At 42.1% G+C, this 19,608-nt stretch overlaps 1 protein-coding gene across 1 annotated transcript in view; it reads right to left on the bottom strand.

Annotated features, from left to right (window-relative positions):
- Positions 1 to 19,608, bottom strand: part of AMFR (autocrine motility factor receptor) — a 320,402-nt gene that overhangs the window by 191,250 nt on the left and 109,544 nt on the right. The window contains exon 7 of the mRNA XM_078670185.1: positions 13,419 to 13,552. Within this exon, the coding sequence (XP_078526311.1) occupies positions 13,419 to 13,552 (134 nt within the window). The remainder of the gene's footprint in view (positions 1 to 13,418; positions 13,553 to 19,608) is intronic.

Here is a 19,608-nt window from a genome sequence, read left to right on the forward strand (position 1 = left end):
TTTTAATTAAAATGTTTTAATTCATATTTTTATATTAAGTATATTGATAACTTAAGAAATTATATATATATATATATATATATATATATATATATATATATATATATATATATATATATATATATATATACATACATTAACGCTCCGTTCAACCAGATCCTTCGGAGCACTCAAATGGCGTCCTTCCCCTCCCTCCCATCCTCTGTTCTCCTATTACTTATGATAATTCTTTTCTCCCCTACCATTCTATTCTCAGAAAATATATAGAGAAATTTTCTTCTTTTTTGCGAACCAGTTCTTCAGACATTTAAGTTGTATCTAAAAAAGAATAGGATAATCTGGTCAACTTAATTGAATGACCTGAGATAACGTTGAACTTATTGTGGTTTTGCAATTCTGAGATAATTTCTTGTAAATTTTGTAAATATTATGCCTTGCTAACTTTGCTGGGTAATTTTCAATTGAGTATAAGTTGAATGCTATGGGAGCTATGCCGATCCACGGCTAGATTTTGTTTTGTCTTGTCTCTACGTTTTCCACACAGCGTGATGCTATTTAATAGAATTGTGACCTTTGGTCACGGGGTAGATATGCCAGACTTATGCAGATACACGGCAATATCTTATGTTTTCTGGCAGTGGCATAAACAATATGGGTACATAAATAGAAAAACGAGTACTAGGAAATTATAGCTAAAGATTTTGTATATCTGAATACAATCATGATAGAATTATTGTATATTATTTGTATATATGTCGCTAGTAAATCTTGTTTTCTCCTATGTAAATATGGCTGCCACAATCACCCCACATCTGCGTTTGAATTAACATCCATATAATTTCGCTAAGTCCGCTTTTTGTTTCTGTAGCACATGGTACAAATAAGCGTCATAGACCTTAGGTCGGTGACACTGAAGAAGGACTAAAAGTTCGAAACGCGTCTGTCATCTGTGTTGTGTGCTGAATAAAGACACTTTGCCTAAACCTGGAGTGCTTGAACTCTCTTTCTGGAATGAGAGGGGGACCCTGGAGCTTTTATATATACATACATATACACATACATACATATATACACATACATACATGTGGAGAAGTGTGGCTCAGGGGTTAGAGGCAGCAGACCCGGAAGCTGAGATCGGTCCTGGACCAGGGTTCAATTCCCCGCCTCGGCGGGGTCTTGGCTAAAAAAATTCCACGGACTCGATAATTCTCGCCCCGGTGCCTCCTCGACTCACGGGTTCACACTCTGCGACTCTGGGCAATAGCTTGCTTAATCTCCACAACGGCCCCTCGCGGCGGGATGCCTGACTTTCACCTTGTGGATACCCTGCTATCTCACAGGGGAATACCAGGAAGGGTTCCCTAAGCAAGCGCCGGGACACCCACTGCGGGTAGCTGTGCGCTATATAAGCTCAACTACATTTACATATATACACATACATACATATACACACATACATACACATATATATATGCGCGCTACAATGTAATCCTCCGAGTCGATGGTGCGTCTTTTCCGGCAGGACCACGCTGGTTTCAATTTCACAAGTACAACTCTGCTGCCAGTAGCAATTGTGTGTGCTGAAGTTTAAGGCGGCTTTATTTCAAAGCGCTGCCGTACCCAACCCGGTTCACCTTTCCTGAAGGCTTGATCACAGGATATCGCAGCATTGAAACGGACATCTTTTATTACTAAAAGCACCCATGTACTTCCTATTTTCAATGTGATGCATTGTGGTTAGTGTAGTTAATTATTGATTTGCTTCCGTACATGTAAGTTCCTTATTGTGAGTAAGTTTGAAGGTGCTAGTGTTTCAAAAGTGCTAAAGTTAAAAAAAACATTGATACATTATTTTACTATCAATGCTTCAAGTCCATATTATATGACTCAGTTCATTCAATTTATGCTCTCTAGTGAGCTGTCGTAATTGTTATTCACGATTCACAACTTGGCGAGGTCTCAGTTGGTTTGTTGCTTCTGTTTATGTTAGACCTTTTTTCCTCCATGTTTTCACTTTATGTCTTATTTCTCTCTGGTGAGTTTTTTCTCTCTCAGTCCTGTGTATCTGTAATTTGTGGATACACTGAAGTCTTCTCCTTTCTCTGTGTCTTTATAGGTGCACATAAAGATCCTCAATCTGGTTTAACCCTCTAGGGTCAAGTGTTCTGAATGTCACAATGTGTTGTGATTCCTTTTGTCTGAGGGCTCTTATTCGATCTCCTCCTCTCTACGATTGTGGGATTTGTTCCAAGGCACTGAATCTTAATGACTCCCATTTTCCATCATGATGTCTTTCCATGTGCTTCGCAATGGCATTTGAACGATCTTTATGTGTCGTAGCCAGAGTGTGTTCCAAGATCCTCTTCTTCACCTCGAAGATCGTGCTCCATATTTAGCGCTTTTTACATGGACATTCTACAATGTAAACTACATGGGTGCTCTTGCACGTTAAGTGCAGTCTTATTTTCCATTTTGTGCCTCGTCCAATACCCACTGCTTTTGTTGGGACTGCAATTTTACACATTTTACATTGTTTGTAGGGCCAGAAGCCTTCTCTTTGAAGCCAGGTCGTAATAGGTGCTTCCTGAAAGTGGCTGTGAACAATTTTGTCACCTATGTTCCTTGCTCGTCGATATGTTATATTTGGGTGGTCACAGTAGGGACAAACTCAGATATTGGGAAAGGCTGGACCCAAGAACGGGGTTACCCTAGATGGGTCCTTGAGGGAGCAGTACTGAAAGCCAACAATGTCAGTAGAGAACAAACAGAGAAAAGGGAAAACACACTAGAGCAAGATTCGGAAAAGGGGTCCCCAAGGGTGATCCTTACATATAACACCGAATCTGAGGATTTTATTTGGAATCCTAGCAAAGAACTGGAACATTCTGAAAAGTGACCCTGTTATAGGATCCACCTTAATGACACAGCCCAGGGTTACATACCGTAAAGGACATAACCTGAAGGATATTCTACAACAAGGAGATATCACATTGAGACAGCCCTTGACGCAACATAACCTATTAGGATTTTTTCGTTGCGGACATTGATATTGATATTGATATTGAGATGTATTTATAAAGCGCTCGTTCGCCCGGGGGCTTCATGGCGCTATAGACAGGGACACAACGCATCAGTCACAGGAAGCAAAAAGGAACTCATCAAAACGCTTGAGAAAAGAGCCATGTTTTGAGGGAGTGTCTGAAACTAAGGATGTTTCCGCACATTTTAAGGTGAAGAGGAAGGGAATTCCAGAAGGCAGCTGCAAGGTGGTCAAAGCAGCTGCCTCCAAGACGCGTCCTTTTATAAGTAGGGACAGTCAGAAGATGTTTGTGCATGGAGCGAAGATTCCTAGGGGGGTCATATTTTTTAAACAGATCTCTGATGAATAGAGGGCCTGATTGTTGTAAGGACTTAAATAAAATACAACCAGTCTTAAAAGCCACCCGTTGCTCAACAGGCAGCCAATGTAGTTGTTTTAGGCCCAGTCTGACAGACTGCCTCTTAGGTAGATTCAGAATGAGTCTGGCTGCCTGATTCTGAATCAACTGGAGGCGCTTTAACTCGCCGATCGGGAGCCCAAGATAGAGACTGTTGGAAAAATCCAATCTGGACAGAACCAGGGAGATAACAATCTGTGTGAGCGCCTCCAAAGAGAAGAAACGCGCAATTTTCTTAATTTTCTTCAGCTGAAATAGACTGGAGGACACCACTGCGCTGACCTGCCTTTTCAGAGACAGATCTTCGCTAAGGAAGATTCCTAGGCTCTTAACTGAGGACGATTTAGATGGGGGGGCTCCCATGCTGGACGGCCAAAAGCCAGGGTTCCAGCTGAGTACACTCTGCCCAGGCAAGACCAACTCAGTCTTGCCTGGGTTGAGCTTCAGGTGATTGCAGGGTGTGTCGAAAAAGTCATATGAAGAAAACATTTGCGACACCCAGAAACACAAAGACAATCACTCAATTCTTAACATAAAGCTCCACAGTTGTAATGTATGTCCTGGAGTGCCCATTTAACCTAAGAAATGTGTGGAGCACGACATTGATGGCAAAAAGTGGATACTCAAACATATGAGCGCAATCAATAATAAAGATGCACATTACCCGATAGTGCTATCTGTCTAATAGTTCCCTTTTGAGCTAATTTGTGATAGAGGAAATAGAACAGAATACGGGGGTGGGGGCAATAGAGTCCTCCAACTGAGGAAGAGGGAATCCAGATACATTCTGGACTTACAGACTGAAAACCCAGGGGGAGACAACTTGGACGAGGAGTTGGAAATACACCTACATGAAGACTAAGGGAATAGATCTGCCCTTGTGTTGATCTTGCTCTCAGATATATGGAAATTGCACCTATGTATATTATCCTGATCCATTTGTACATAAAGCCAGTATATTCCTATCTAATGAAACTCAAATTGATGGTTTTAATCATACATGTGTCCAATTTTCTTTGTTTTTATTACAGGAGGAAAGGTAGGGGCCTACTCCAGGTTGGAGATGTCAACAGACATGAGAGATTGTGAATGTGAGAGTACAAATATGCAAACCGGGTAACAAAGTGCATTTTTTCATCTATTAAAACTATTGTCCCCCCTCAGCTAGTTATGGTGGAAAACGTAGAAAGGCCAAAAATAACTTAACTGTGGTAATAGCAAGGCCTTACTGAACCAATAAAAGACAAAACAAAGGAATGGTCACACATTCTTGCTTGCAAGGGCTGAACATGACCGGAGGAATACCAATCAACAAACCTATCCACACGTCCAGTACATACAGTTTTGGTAGATGGACGCCAGACTGATAAATAACACCAACTACTTTAGGAGGAGGAACAAAAACCATCAACTTTAGTCTCTTAATCTCGAAGCATGGAGGAGAAGGTTGTGATAGCTCAGGTGCAAGACCTGGCCTTGCTGCTGCGACACGAGGTTGCCCCAAAGAAGGAGTCAGATAGGAGGAAACATGCCCCTGAACAGACGCGCCAGGCACCACAATCTCCTCGCCCAGTCCAAGGCCACTATGATGACTTGGGCCCGATCTCGTCTGAACTTCTTTTGTACTCTGGGCAGAATGAGAGGTGGAAAGATGTACAGTCTCGAGCTCCAGTGCAGGTGGACGGCGTATCCTCGAGAGGGTTGCATTGGGAATGAAAATGCAAAATAGCTTTGACACTGCAAATCCTCTGCAGTAGAGAATAGATCAAGCTAGGATTCTCCCTAGTGCTGGAAGACACCCTGTGCCATCTCAGAGTGTAACCGCCATTTGTGATCCATTTAGCAATGGTGGCTGATCTCATCTGCCCTTGTGTTCAAAGAACCTGGAAGGATTTGGGCAGTAAGAGATGCCCTGAGCGCCCAGCCACTTCCAAAGAAGAAGCACCTCCTGGCACAAGACTCACGACCCCACACAGCCCTGTTTGATTCAGTATCACATGGTGGTCCACTGGTCTGCAAGTTCCTGTATCCATTCCACCTTGATGGCAGGAGGGAAGCTTTCAGTGCACACAGAGTCATTCCTAACTTCACCAGGCTGATGTCAGTGTAGGTTTCCACCACACTGAGTCCTTGAATCACTATTTCTCCCAGATGACCTCCCCAACCCAGCAATCCATCACAACTGTAGTTTTTTTTGTTTTAGCTTTACAAACTTAAGCCATACAATAAAACAAATTAACACTTAAAATTACAGTCTACCTTGTATATTTTATCAAATCAACTCATGATACATACACTCCAATCTAAAATATTTCATTTTCAGGCATGCTAGCAGCAATATTAAACAAATACAAAATTAGCATAAAAGACATTTTCAAAATAAATATGAATTTTCTCTGTCTCATGCAAATGAGCAATTCGTATCAGCTAGTCAACAATGGTAACAGAATCTTTAACCAACAGAAAATTTGCATAGAGGACATTTAAAAAAATAAATCACATTGCATCATTCATGTGCAAGGAGATATGAGGCAAGAATTTACAGTATATCAATAATCCCCCTCAATTCAATATATGCAGGCTGAATAAACTGGAATTGTGTATTTATACTTTAATAGACTGTTGGCTTCCTCGTAGAATTTTACAAATGAACAAAACCGGACCATTGTGGAGTCTTTCAAAGCAGTTTTCAGAGAGGTGGACCAAACAGGCAACCTAGGATCGATGTCCAATAAGGCCCTAATACTGGTGCTTTCCAAGCTAGGTAAGGACACGATGTCCTGCAACAACTAATGACCTTACTCAGTTGCTCTAAGTTCCCCTAGGTCATTTGCTAATGTGAGAGTACAAATATGCAAATCGGGTAACAAAGTGCATTTCTTCATCTACAAAAACTATTGTCCCTCCTCAGGTAGTTACAGTGAGATAGTCTAAGCCAGGACAACTTAAATCGATTCCCTCTATTGGGGCTAGAGAACTCACTGCAATCTGTAACTCCTGTGACCAAAAATAGAAACACCACTGGATAGATCTAAGAGGCCACAGGGATAAAAAAGAATTCAAATAGGCTCAGAGGCATAAATACAGTGCAGCTTCACAAAGCTTTGTATTATATCTAATAAAAAGAAGTCATAAATACAACCTCCTAGCTTGCAGGGACATATTGCAAAGTAGCATAAAGTGCAATATAGTTTTGTCACCGCCTTGCTTGCAATTACCGTTAGGTTCTGGGTGTGGTAGGGAGAGGGATATGCTGCTAATCAAATTGAGGTCGATTAGCCGCCACTGCAGGTCTTTCGCAGTCTCCTTCGACACCTCGATGTAATCTGACAAACTCTCTTGGTGCTGAGATACAGACTTCGGATCACACTGTAGAGCCTGCATGTGTCAACAGGTGTGGTTCACAAGCAGGATGCAGGTCGTCATGAAGCATCAAGAGCCATTCTCACTGACATCCCAGGTTGCAGGGTTGAAACATCAGGATCATAATCCAAATATACTGGGCTAATTGAGGCGAAAGGATGGCTTAGAAAAGCAATGTCTCCAGGATAGTTCCAATAAAAGAGAGCCACTGTGAAGGAATCAGGTGTGACTTTAACACTTTGATGGAAACACCCAACAATGTCAACAGGAGGTCGCTTACGAGTGCCTGAGGCAAGCAAGTCTTCAGCAACCAGTCATTGAGGAATGGGAAGACTTCTATTTCAAACCTACGCAGATGAACTGCAGCCACCAATAGCACATTTGTAAACACCCAAAGTGCACTTGTCAGGCAAAAAGGAACCACCAAGACCTGGATGTGAAAATATGGGTCCTGCAAGTTGAGCGCCACCATTCAGTCTCCTGGCTCCAGGACCGACAGTACTTGGCCCAGAGTGAGCATTTTGAACTTGTCCTTCCGAAGGAAGAAGTACAGAGGGCAGAGATTTAGGATGGGACGGAGGACTCTCTTTTTTTTAGCACCAGAAAATAGCGGAAGTAGCAACAAGTCCTTTAATGATGATTTTGCGGCAACTGGGGGTAGGGGTTTGGGAAGAGCATTGTCTCTGGGGGCCTAGAGGCTTACGGCTTTATCCAGTCTCTACCACGAATGGATTGTGAGGCTTGGTCCTGCTGAGGTCCATAACAGTACCTCTACTGTCAACATGGTTCAAAGCCTCGAAAGAGGAAAATGGTGTGGGAAAACTGGCATGCAGGCAGAGCTAAGCCCAAAAAGAAGAATGTGGCCTTGCTGTCTTTGAAGCATTCGAAGGCCTGGTCCGCCTTTGCCAAAAATAGTCGAGAATAGTGGAATGGCATGTGTCATTAGAGGATGCCTGACATCTTAAGAGAAGCTTGTGGAGTGTACTCAGGTGAGGCATCTTAGCACTACACTAGTGCTGACTGCCCTACCTAGTTGGCTGGTTGTGTCCAGGCAAGGCTTAATGGCGTATTTTGCCACATCTTCAACGATAAGTCATTGATGTGTGACTCAGACGTCATCCACGACAGCTGGCAAAACCTTTGCCACTTTATCCCACAGTGCTTGCAAATACCTGTCCAGCAGACAAGACTTAGTCACCGATCAAAGAGCAGAGTTAACAGTAAAAACACACATTCTGAAAACGTTTCCATTCACTTTGACTATCAGGGAGGGTTGGCTGGAAGGCATTTGGGTTCAGTCCGAGCCAGTAGAGTCAGCGCCAAAGGTAATGTTGCAGCCAATCGTGAGCCGCATCCAAATGAGGAAATGGGATCAGTTAGAGAGAGAAAGAGTGGAGAGGTCTGCACCGGATCCACCAGTGGGGATCGACTCACATCCATTTCGGATCCATGGGGCCCAAATCCACTTCAGATTGACCTGATAAGGCACCAAGAATCTTGTCCATGGCCAAACAAAGCTCATGCAACTGTTGTGGCATCACTTTCCACTGTAGATTGTACTGGGTCTTGACTAGGGGAAGTGTTGGTTCCGAGTACAACGACCAACTTTATGGCATGGAAGTGCCTTAAGCGTTGTGTGACTCCAAGTGGTGGGAGCAGCAGGACAAAGGGGACCTGTGCTTGGATTTTTTATGTTTCTTATGGGATTTCCTGGATTTACCTGAGCTCCATGAATTTGACGACGACCGGTCATTAACGCAACCTCAGCAGCAAAAGCGTGTCCATGCTTGCAACTTCGACCCAGACAACGTCTTTGACTTCTTGAGTTTACCGATGGGCAAAATTGGCCTCTTGAACCCAAACACCCTTCTTATTAATTTTTAACACAGCAGTCGCGTAACAGAAGAGTTGTGTTTGGTGCAAACACACCAGAGACCATCTTTATGGGTGTCATTGACCGACATCTGTAAATTAGAGGTAAAACTCTTTTTGAGCCCTGTTATTTAAGGGGTTGTCATGCTGTACACTGAAAATCCAAAAGCTCTCTCTAAGGCATAAAAGGATTTTAAATAAAAAATTAACAAGTCAATTACCTTTGGTAACGCTTTTTCTGGTACAGACTCTAACCGCACCATAGAAGGCCTGGTATGGACTGAAACCGCTTCGAAAAAAAGGGGGCGGTAGAGGGAAATTGACAAACAGGAGGACCCATCCTCCACAAGTAAACCTATAATAATCAAAGAGTCCCTTTGTTTTGCCAGAATAATAAATACATTATTTCTCGTTTTCCAGCTAGGTGGCAATTATGTTTTATATAGAATGAAAAGCACTGTGTTTTCCTCAAATAATCCTCACCCAACAGGGTTGCCCCTTGGTGGCATGCTTCATCGGGTTCTTTGTGTCCCGCTGCGGAATAGGGCGTGCAGCGACCTACAAAGAGGTGGGAGCACTTCCAGTTTGTTCTATGAGTGGGTGAAGTATACAGGTCTCAGTGGGGGGGAAAAAGGATTAAAAAATATCTAGACAGTAGGAAAATGTTTTTATTGTTACCACTGTCTGATATAGTTAAAATATGGGGAAATGGGAACTTAAAGCTAACAATGTGTCTAGGTTCCACTGGTCAATATGTTTCTAGCCCGATCCAAAGGAACCCAGAGCCATCATAATCACCACCCCCAAACTCCAAGTCCAGACTGGGTTTGTGAAAGGATAGTGGCAGTGTGTCTAAACCTGACAAGAGGGGTCCAGCCAGTGTCGGCATCGAGCGCCACAGTCTCATATCTGGATAGTTTGATGTGAACCCCAGCAATGATCACAAATGATGGCAAGTCTACTCACAGGCCTATTAGGACATGGTAAGTAAAAAATCTTATGTCCTGAGTGACAGGCAAAGGCTACATCAGGAGCAGGAGCTTCCATGGTCCATATTTCCGTGATAAACACATCAAATTTAAATGGAGTTAAAAGCTCATATATTGCTAGTTACTGTATTAACAAGTACCCATTTTAACCACTATACTTTGCCCAAAACTGTAATAGCACCAGAAGAATTCGGCTCTGGCCTAACACAGCCTGAGGCAGGAGATAGAGTGGTCACGGAAACTGGTAAATAAATTACTCCCCTCGGCACAATGTTTAAGACCAAATAATGCTTCACGAGAGTAGACCAATTGCAGCGTCACAATCTGGAGGTAACGAACGGGCAGCATGGCTGGGGTTGTGAATGGACAGTTGCAGACTGGCTAGCATTTGGTGCACCGCATGTGTCTGCACATCACAGTAGAGTTAGTCTGCTAAAATAGCATGCAGACTAAAATGGCTATGGCTAGTGCCAAAAAAGAAAGAGCAAATATGGTAGTTCGGACTGGCAAGTACACCAAGTCAGACCAGCCTAACCAACTTAACTGCAAAAAGAAAAGTATTAATATCCTCTCAGATTAGATAAAATGTAGTGAATCCAATAGGAATAAAAGCATTTTTTGCACAAAAGAGCTGCAATTGTTGCAAACTATGCAAACACAGAGAAATGTCCCCACCATTCCTCTTTAAAGATCCAACTAGTGTCATGAAATTCTAACTCCTGTTGACTTACAATTATAGAAACACAAAATCAATGAAATAATAATAGTCAATAAAACAGTAAAATTATACTTGCTGACCGAGTATTAACTGAGTAACAGCTTGGCAGGTACTGGCCTTTAATACTTGTGAGATAAACTAAAAATGAAGGAACAAGAATGCTTATATTAGGCTCCTCTCAGTTACTGGTAAATGTTGTAGCCGCATCACAGGGTCTCTTTTTTCGTCAGTCACTACAGTCGGAACAACCATACAAAATCATTAAAATCTGTTGAAATCTTGACACAAATCAGTTTTTTCCTTGGAATAGTGGTAATAGGCTAGCCTGACGTGCTAGACCAAGTACCATGTGCAAGGGACCACAACCCCAGCATGGACAGATTACATTTAGGCAAATAGGCTGCACAGAGATTTCTAGTCAAACTTAACATTGCTCCAGGGAGAAACCTCAAGAGTAAAGTGTTAGTAGCATGCAGGTATGTGTGTAAGGTAGCATACATAGCCAACAGGCATAGGTCTTTGAAAGTACATGCCTTAGCATTGACCAAGTGGTGCCCTCACTCTCAATTACTACCTGCACAGTATGAGAGCTGGGCTCTGTCAAGTGGGAAGACTCAAGAGATGAACCTACCCTCCAAAACTGGGATTGAAATAGCGAGCCATGATGGAAACATCCTGCCCAGAACAAGTCTGGATTGGATAGCCTGCTCTGCGCTGAGGGAGTCCTGCTCAACCTCTGTGTGCAACAAACATGCACCGACAGATATACTGGCTCAGTTCTACTCTGCCACTGAGGCTCAGGATTCCCATGAGAAGCTTAACTCAACTTCAAGGTGATTGATTGATTGATATATATATATATATATATATATATATGTATATATATATATATATATCTATATCTATATATATATATATAATTATTTGCAGAGTTTTATATAGCGCGAACTAGACCCGAACGGAATCGGGTATCAGAGCGCTTTACATAGCACCAGTTTTAGGCACGGGGAGATTAAGTGATTTGCCCAGAATCACAGGAGGTTTTGGAGTCGTTACCGAGACTCGAACCCAGATCCCCAGGTCGAGCGCCTTAGCCGTTAGGCCAACTCCTCTCCTCATATATATATAGTTTCCAGAGCAAAACAAGGGTTGCACCCTGAAGGCCTCCTGGCTCTGAAGTGATTGATACCCATCTCATTAACCACAAAAACTGTCTCAAACTAAACAAAACAAAAGCCATGAACTACTAGTACAAGGATGGTGAGTGTGTCCCTCTATGTGGAAGGGAAGGGGCACTTGTAGTGTACCTCACTATCTCACAGATAGAGTCCCCAGGACCATGATCCACATCCCTGTGCTAAGCTCTGTATGAATGGTCACCTAACAATAGATGTTGAGTTTAGGTGGACAGGCTGCTGAGAAAGGTAGGTGACACGATGAACACAGATTAAAGAAGATACCCAAGCTGAAGGACGAAAGATGATAAAGGAAACAGAAAGCAACATAAAAACTGAGACACGGGTTTCGATCTACACTGTCAGGCAGAAAAAACAGGGATTTTCAAGGGTACACATACAGGCAAGGAGGGGGAGAACCTACAGATGCACACATACAAGTAGGGATCCGGCATGCAAAAGTTCTGAATTTAACAGCTTTGGAAGACGTTTCAAGCTTTATCACTAACTGACATGGTGCCTAAAAACATCAAAATGAAAAATAACCAAGACTTGACAGCAAAGAAGTAATTTTCTCCATACAAAAAGATTTTGGTTAATATAGGTCTTTTTTTAGAAGCTTGCCTGCAGGTGAACATAGTAAGTTTCTAACATTCTACCATCAATTAAGTCAGCCTCAATTACAACTGTCTCAAATCTGCCCAAGTTTTCTCTATTAACATCTGGAATTTAAGAACCCATATGGCAGTCCCTATTCTCCGAGATCTGCAGCAGAGAGAGAAATGTGCCTAAGCGGCCATTGCTAACCACTAACCCCCTCTCTCTCTAATCCATCATACCACTGCCAAGTGATGACATGATGACAACAATCCTGCTTCATGCTTGAATTTGGGCATGATTCAACCAAAGGTAAATACAATGCAGATTACCCCACTTAGGCAACTTGCTAGGATTTACAAACTCTGGATATATAAACATGCTAGTATCTTAATAGCACATATGAATCAGCGCCCAAAGCTTTTGTCTAGCAAAACCACATTATCAAGTGATATCTATAATCTTTATCAAATCAGCAAAACATCAAGCCATGTGCTATTATTGTAAAAGTGGCCTTTGTCCTGTATGGTAGTGTATGGTGGCTGGTCTCGCAGACTTGTGCGCCAATTTCTATTTGTGGTGTTATTTTGTATTCACTATTGTGATAAAGTGTGAAAAAAGTGTGGCCAGTCATCATCTTTGTAATTTATTTGTTGAATACTAGTATCTTATTTAACAATTTTTACTACACACTCCTTTAGTGCTGTCTATGACCGGTAGTGAGAATGTTTGCCCTGTGGTGGTTCAACACTATAAGAAGGTAAATAATAGAAAGTGGTTTTAAAGCTCTTGGACACATTTTAGCCCGCAGTTTCTTCAACGTTTAACAATGTAAGTATTATCTCGAATTTGGCGAGTAGTGGAGGCTGAAAAGAAAACACTGCTTACGTTCCAAATCATCTGCTTACATTCCAAATCATCATTCTCATGTGCAATTCGAAACCCATCACTGCACAAAGGGCATTGCTTAGTTTCTAAATCATGTATCAGATTTATATACTAATAGTCGTTCACTCATTTGCCAAGTTAGGATAGAGCTGTTTGCAAGACTGAAGAAAAGCCTTTTGCAAGGCTGTTCTCATGACAAGCATATTCAGATGAACAATGAATTCATATCATTAAATTAGCAATCAAAAGAAAATAAAAGAAGGAATGACAAGGGTAGTCAACAAAGAAATACACAACATTCTTCACATATTCTGTAATAAATGATTAGAGTTATATCAGATGAAATATTAAATAACCACCCTCTCTGTAAAGTACTCACCTGGCTTCCATGTTCCCAACAACACGCAAATAATTCTTATGGCGACGTATTCTACGCTGGACCTCATGAAATAGGTAGCGAAGTTGCATGAAAATAACTAAGCTGGCCATAGACAACCAAATATTACCGAACAACTGCATGAAAAGAAAAAAAGGGAACATACATTAAACAATAAAACATGACAAAAATCATTAATCACTCTTATAACTCAAGGAAGTGTCTAATGTTTAAGAAATATCATCATAATTGTAGAAATGCTAATGTTTTCAAAACAGGTTTTACACAATATCTCTTTGCTGCATATTTGTAGGAACTGGAAAAGTAATTGTTGAAAACAAAACGGAAATGTTAGCATAGTTGGTGCCTAACCTTTAGTCTCTCCTATCTGTAAAGGATAACAATAAGAAATTAACATACTTCAAACAATGATCTGCTGAATGCTGTGGTCTATATGGGCAACCACTTACATAATACAGAATACGCTTTCTAAAGTAAAAGGTGAGTAAAACCTTTTTAGCTGTTATGGTATGGACAGTACTTTAGCTCACTATATAATTGCCTAATCAATCACGCCCAGCATATTGTTACAGTTGATAACAACCCTAATCCTGCGCTAATCTTCTCCAAGCCTTTTCATCCGTTTCCTCTCAGTCGTGACTCACAATAGCACCTGGATAACCCCTAAGCTTATAATTGATTGATTGAATGATTGATTGATAGATAGTCATAAAAGGACAGCTCAAAGTTGTTACGGAAGGTAGAGAGGGCAGAGCGGAATCCTGTATACACCCCACAACACAGGAATCCAAAGTAAGTAATCGGTTCTCCCCGCTCACCATATTAGGTTCCTAGACTTTAAATTGACTCCAGCGTGAGGTAGGCAGCTTGAGTAATCCTTATGCAAAAACATTATACAGGCTGTAAGCAACATTGTGTGAGATTCTATGAAAACATTGCAAAATTCTACAAAATGAAGGTTTGTTCAGGGAAAGCATCAAGTACGTTCTGCGGAGCAGGGAGATATCGTGTATCACTTTAGGTAACCAAGAGTACAGTATTGCACTCTACGCTGACTATGTCCTCTTCACCCTCTCGGACCCGCACAGGTCCCTCCCGGCCCTGATGACAAAGATGAGGCGTTCAAAAGGGTATTGGGATTTAAGACAAATTTGCAAAAATAGCAGTTCCTGCACCTCATAATCCCGGTGGAGGACAAAGCGGCAGTAGAAGCCCGCTACCCTTTGACGTGGGCAACCCGCTGGATACACTACCTCTGCCTTAAGATCTGCTCATCTCCAGAACAAACAGCAGAGCGTAACTATATAGATCTTGTTGAGGGAGAGCAGAGAGACCTTTACAGCTGGCAGATAGTTAGCCTGTTTTGACCCTCCCTTTCCGCCCCAGCAGCATCACCTCAGGAAACCGCAACAGCAAATAGTCTAATTTGTATTAGGGGGAGAGGGGGGGGGGGCACGCATGGTGCTGTTTCGAGCATAGCTTTCGCTCGCGGACGAGGTCTTGGCCTTCCAAATTTAGCTAATTACTATTCAGCAGCCAACCTGCAATATATGGTGTAATGGAACCACCGGCATCAGAGAAACACTGGTGCTTCATGGATCAGACTGTAGTTGCCTACATATCTGGAAGATGCCCGGGTTAGCCAAACACCACCTGCCTTGGGCTGTGTACTCCTCCCTGGTCACCAGACCTACCATGCACACATGGGACAGGACAGCTAAATACAGAAGATTATCTACCTACTCCTCCCCACCACCCGCGCCAACCGACTGCAAAACAGATTGGCGACCTCTACAACTACCAGGGTCTCATGGAGTTCGAATAATTCCAACAAAATTTCAACTTACCACAGTCCGAGCAGTGGCGGTACCTGCACATCCGCCACTCGGTCGGCCGGGCATAGAGGCATCAGCCGGCAAACCTCACACCCTTTGAGAAATGGCTCTTTCTCAAGACCGACAATAAGGGTCTGCTTTCAGCCATCTACTGGTTCCTGAATCGTCCCCCGAAGGTTGGTCAAATCGCTTGCCCGGCGACGGTGGGAAGCAGAGCTAAAATGCACCCACTCAGATGAGGGGTGGTTGGATATATATTACAGGGCTGGGACATGTGCTGGCAGGGCTGTGGCGATCTAGGCACAGTGACGCACCTCTTAAAGAGATGCAAAAAGCTTAAATTATATTGGGACTCAGTGCAGCAGGGTATCTATGAGATGTTCAATACTGCCCTTCAACAATTTCCAGTCAACATTTTACTCCTGTGTATCCTCAGAGTTTGCACAGGGGTAGGACAATCACACTGGTGCTGTGTGCGGCCAAACAAACAAAAACAAGCAAAGTGGGGCAAAGTACCAGAGCATGTGGAACAGGTTACGGGACTTATTGGGCATGGAAAAGATGTTTGCGATAGTGAAACACACCCAACACTCATTCGACAAGACCTGGGGCTCATGCATAGCCTCTCTCTCATACAAGTACAAAGAGCTTAGCTGTCCAGGGTTCTTACGACTGCTGAGACTTAATGCCCTTCAATTGCCCAAGTGCGCCCAGAGAAATACCCCCAAAATGTGGAATATTGGCAGCACGTCTGTGGGAAAGGGCGCCGACTTTAGGAGCAAACCAAGGACATCAGAACTGGACACTTACTCCCAGAGTTTGTTTCCTCCCCCCCGGCCCACCCCACCCCTTCCTCACTCCTTCTAGAACATATATATATTTTTTAAACAATAAAAAATTGAATGAATATATATATATATATATATATATATATATATATATATATATATATATATATTGTTGCTCAATTCTCCACACAATTCCACAGGCACAAAGAAAAGCACTCTCAGGGGCAAGTCCAAACGATGTATTAGGGACTCATGGTGACCAGACCAGACGCGTTTCGGCAACCACCTTTCTCGATGGTGATACGGCATGCACGAAACGGCCCTCATTTATGTCTATTACCTTTACTTGAAATGGAGAACGGCATTTGCAAACAACACGGCAGACATATTGGAATGTGCTTATTCATTGTCAACAATACTTTTACCGTAAACACAATACATACATTGTATTATTCTAGTTACCAATGCAACACTTCCGTGCATTAACCATTTATGCATTGCCGTATGGATTTTAATTCACATGATTCATTGAGTCGCGGACATCTTTATCGCGTGGGTCCTTAAGGACCTACAATTCCCAAGTATCCCCGCGTCCACAAGTCACAGCCCACTTTTGTTTATCGAGCCCACCAATGGGCCTTAGTTCATAGCGCTAGTTGATATATGGCCCTGTATGGGCTTATTTAGCAAATCATGAACACATATATCCACATAAAATGCCTCCTCCAAACAAACAAAAACCCACTTCCAATTTCATCAAAGTAATACAAAAACCCACCAAACTGAGACTAAACAGTTTTCAGAAATCTTCATGGTTAAAAATTCCCAGGTATCAGATCTAAAAATATTGTTCATCAAATTCTCGAGATTAAATTCATTGAAAACATTTGCAGACACCTTAAACATTACATATCATGATTGCGAAAATCGAGAGAAATAACCCTCAATCTCACTGCCAGAAGCAGTTACTCTTCTAAGTGTGCAGCTAATTCTTCATGAGAATTCAGACCCCCAGGGGTTTTCGTCTGCAAATCGATAATATATCTTGATTCTAATCTCCTCAGACTTCTCGTGGGTGGCACAATCAGTGCTGCCGGCCCGCTAGTAGCATTTAATTCACAGGCCCTGGCACACTCAGTGCACTTTACTAGGGACTAACAGGTAAGTCAAATATCCAATCATGGAAACACCAATCCATAACACAATTTACCACAGGAGCTCTTATACTTTACCACTGATCAGCAGTGAGAAAAGTGTGCAGACACTCTACGCCAGCAAAAACAGAGTCAAAACCGGGAAGTCAGAAAGCACAAACTCAGGGGAAACACGCCAAAAGATGCCAAGTCTAACAGCAAATGTATGAATATATCAGGAACAAAAGGACCCACCTCCTTGCCAGGCATGAGACTGCCTACTATCCACTGCGTAAGCCACTGCAGCTGGCCTGCTAAATAATAGGTTTTGAAGTCAGGAATAGCCAATACACCCTCCGCAGTCGGTCTTTGAAGTGTACTCTGTGCCACCCTCCAACGGCCTGAGCCCCACGTAAAACCTAGAATGAGCATGTCAGGTCTGCCAAAAACGCATGTGGGACTCACACCGGTAGTACCACAAAAAAAATATATCAATAAAGGAAGAGCCACCATTTTCAAACCCTGTCCACTGTTTCAAAATATTCATTATCATCATTTCCCAATTTACTGTGGGAATTCCATTCCCTAAAAGCATCACAAATAATTTAACTATGTAACAATGCACATAAAATCATGCCATTCATAATCCTATTAATTGATTTATAGTCCATTGCCAAATTCTACAAGATCCTGGTTTTGACTGACAGTACAGTACAACTCTTGATTAGAACGACACACCCATAAGGGTTTTACATACTCTAACATTACGAGGTCTGAATATTGTTTAACTGTTATCCCTTAGCTAGGTACTTCGTGAAACGCAAGCAGCAACATATTTTCTCGAATCCTTCACAGGTGTATCAAATGTTGGAAGACAATAAAAAGCACTAGTTTATAAAGTACAATTTTAAAAGGAAAGAGAAATTATTTCATTTTCTGGTCCCTGCTGATATGATGATGGATAACAACGATTCTTTAAACAATCCGAAATAAGAAGGACACAAAAATGAAGAAAAATAAACAATCAGATGGAATACAGTTCCTTCTTAATTGAAAAAAAAGCAACAGAGCCTACAAGACCGGATGTATATCCTGACAATGTTTAACAAATAAAGGTCTTGCAAATAATATACTTTTCTAAGTTCCATTATCCTTTTAACAACCCAAAATGGTTTGAGGGAGGTTTATAATGTAACAACAGCTGAAATCTAAACTCCCAGCAATATTCTTCTTTAATCTAGGCAATATCTTTTTTGTAAAAAAAAAAAAAAAAATTTTAACCGCATGCGTGCGGTAGGATTTCCGCCCGTACGCTGGGTTTTAGGGATTCGCACTTTACATGACAAGCTGGGCTCGTCATGAGCGTGCGAGGAGGCTACCTCATGACGAACCCAGCTCGTCGTCAGCGTCGAAGGGGTTAAAATGACCGCTTGTGTCCAAAAATCTAATTTCCCCTCCGCATCTAGGAAAGAAACAAACTTCATTTTAACCCCTTCCACGCGGGGCTAATTCCCGCTGTACTCATGACTAGTCCAGTTCGTCATAACTCAGCCCACTCAAATAGAACGCCTGCACAGGCGGGGAATTAGCCGCGCGTGGGAGGGCTGCGGCAGTTATGATGAGCTCAGCTCGTCATGAGCACAGCTCCACTGTGCCTCATGACGAGCTCAGCTCGTCATTAGCATGGAAGGGGTTAATAACATAAATGTCATCATAGAATTGCACAATGAGTCGTCCAACTTAATCAAGGTACAGACACTCTCGAAACAAAGTATCTTGTGAACGTCTTGCAGCTGCAGATATTAAAACAAAGCCCCCCTTGACAGGCACAATTGGGTATTGGATACTGTTAGACCAATATGAAGGGGCATATGTATTGTCTACAGATGAAGAGCCAGCTGGCCTTCGCTTTGATATCAAGTCTAATACCTCTAGGTATACTGTTGCTTTCAGGTTGCTCCAAAATGTCCTGATATAGACCTGTCATTAAGGTTTAATTTTGCCTTTAGTTATCCTGGGTTGAAACGTCGACATCTTTTATGTATAGCCTGTACAGAACGACAGTATCGAATTGTACACTGTACCTGTAAATTAGGGATGAATAATGATTTAACCTAAAAGGTGTCAGACGAGCGCAGACATCATTAGTTTATCATCTTAATTTCTTTGAATTATATTGTCTCCTTTTTATCCTCCTTCACTTAGCACTTCTTTCCTGCACTGGCATCCCACACTATGGCGCGACCTCTGTATAATAATTTGTGTTGTAATTGTTGTGCACTCATCCTTTTGTTGAGTAATGTTTTGTCCCCGTCCTTTGGATTGGGGCCGTTTGACTACCAATACGGAGTCAAGATTGGCTAATAGGATTGCCATATCTGTAAAATTTCCGTTTGGCCCAAATTTTTCTGTATTA

This window comes from Lissotriton helveticus, chromosome 12 (genome assembly GCF_964261635.1).
Source record: "Lissotriton helveticus chromosome 12, aLisHel1.1, whole genome shotgun sequence".
NCBI classification, from domain to species: domain Eukaryota; kingdom Metazoa; phylum Chordata; class Amphibia; order Caudata; family Salamandridae; genus Lissotriton; species Lissotriton helveticus.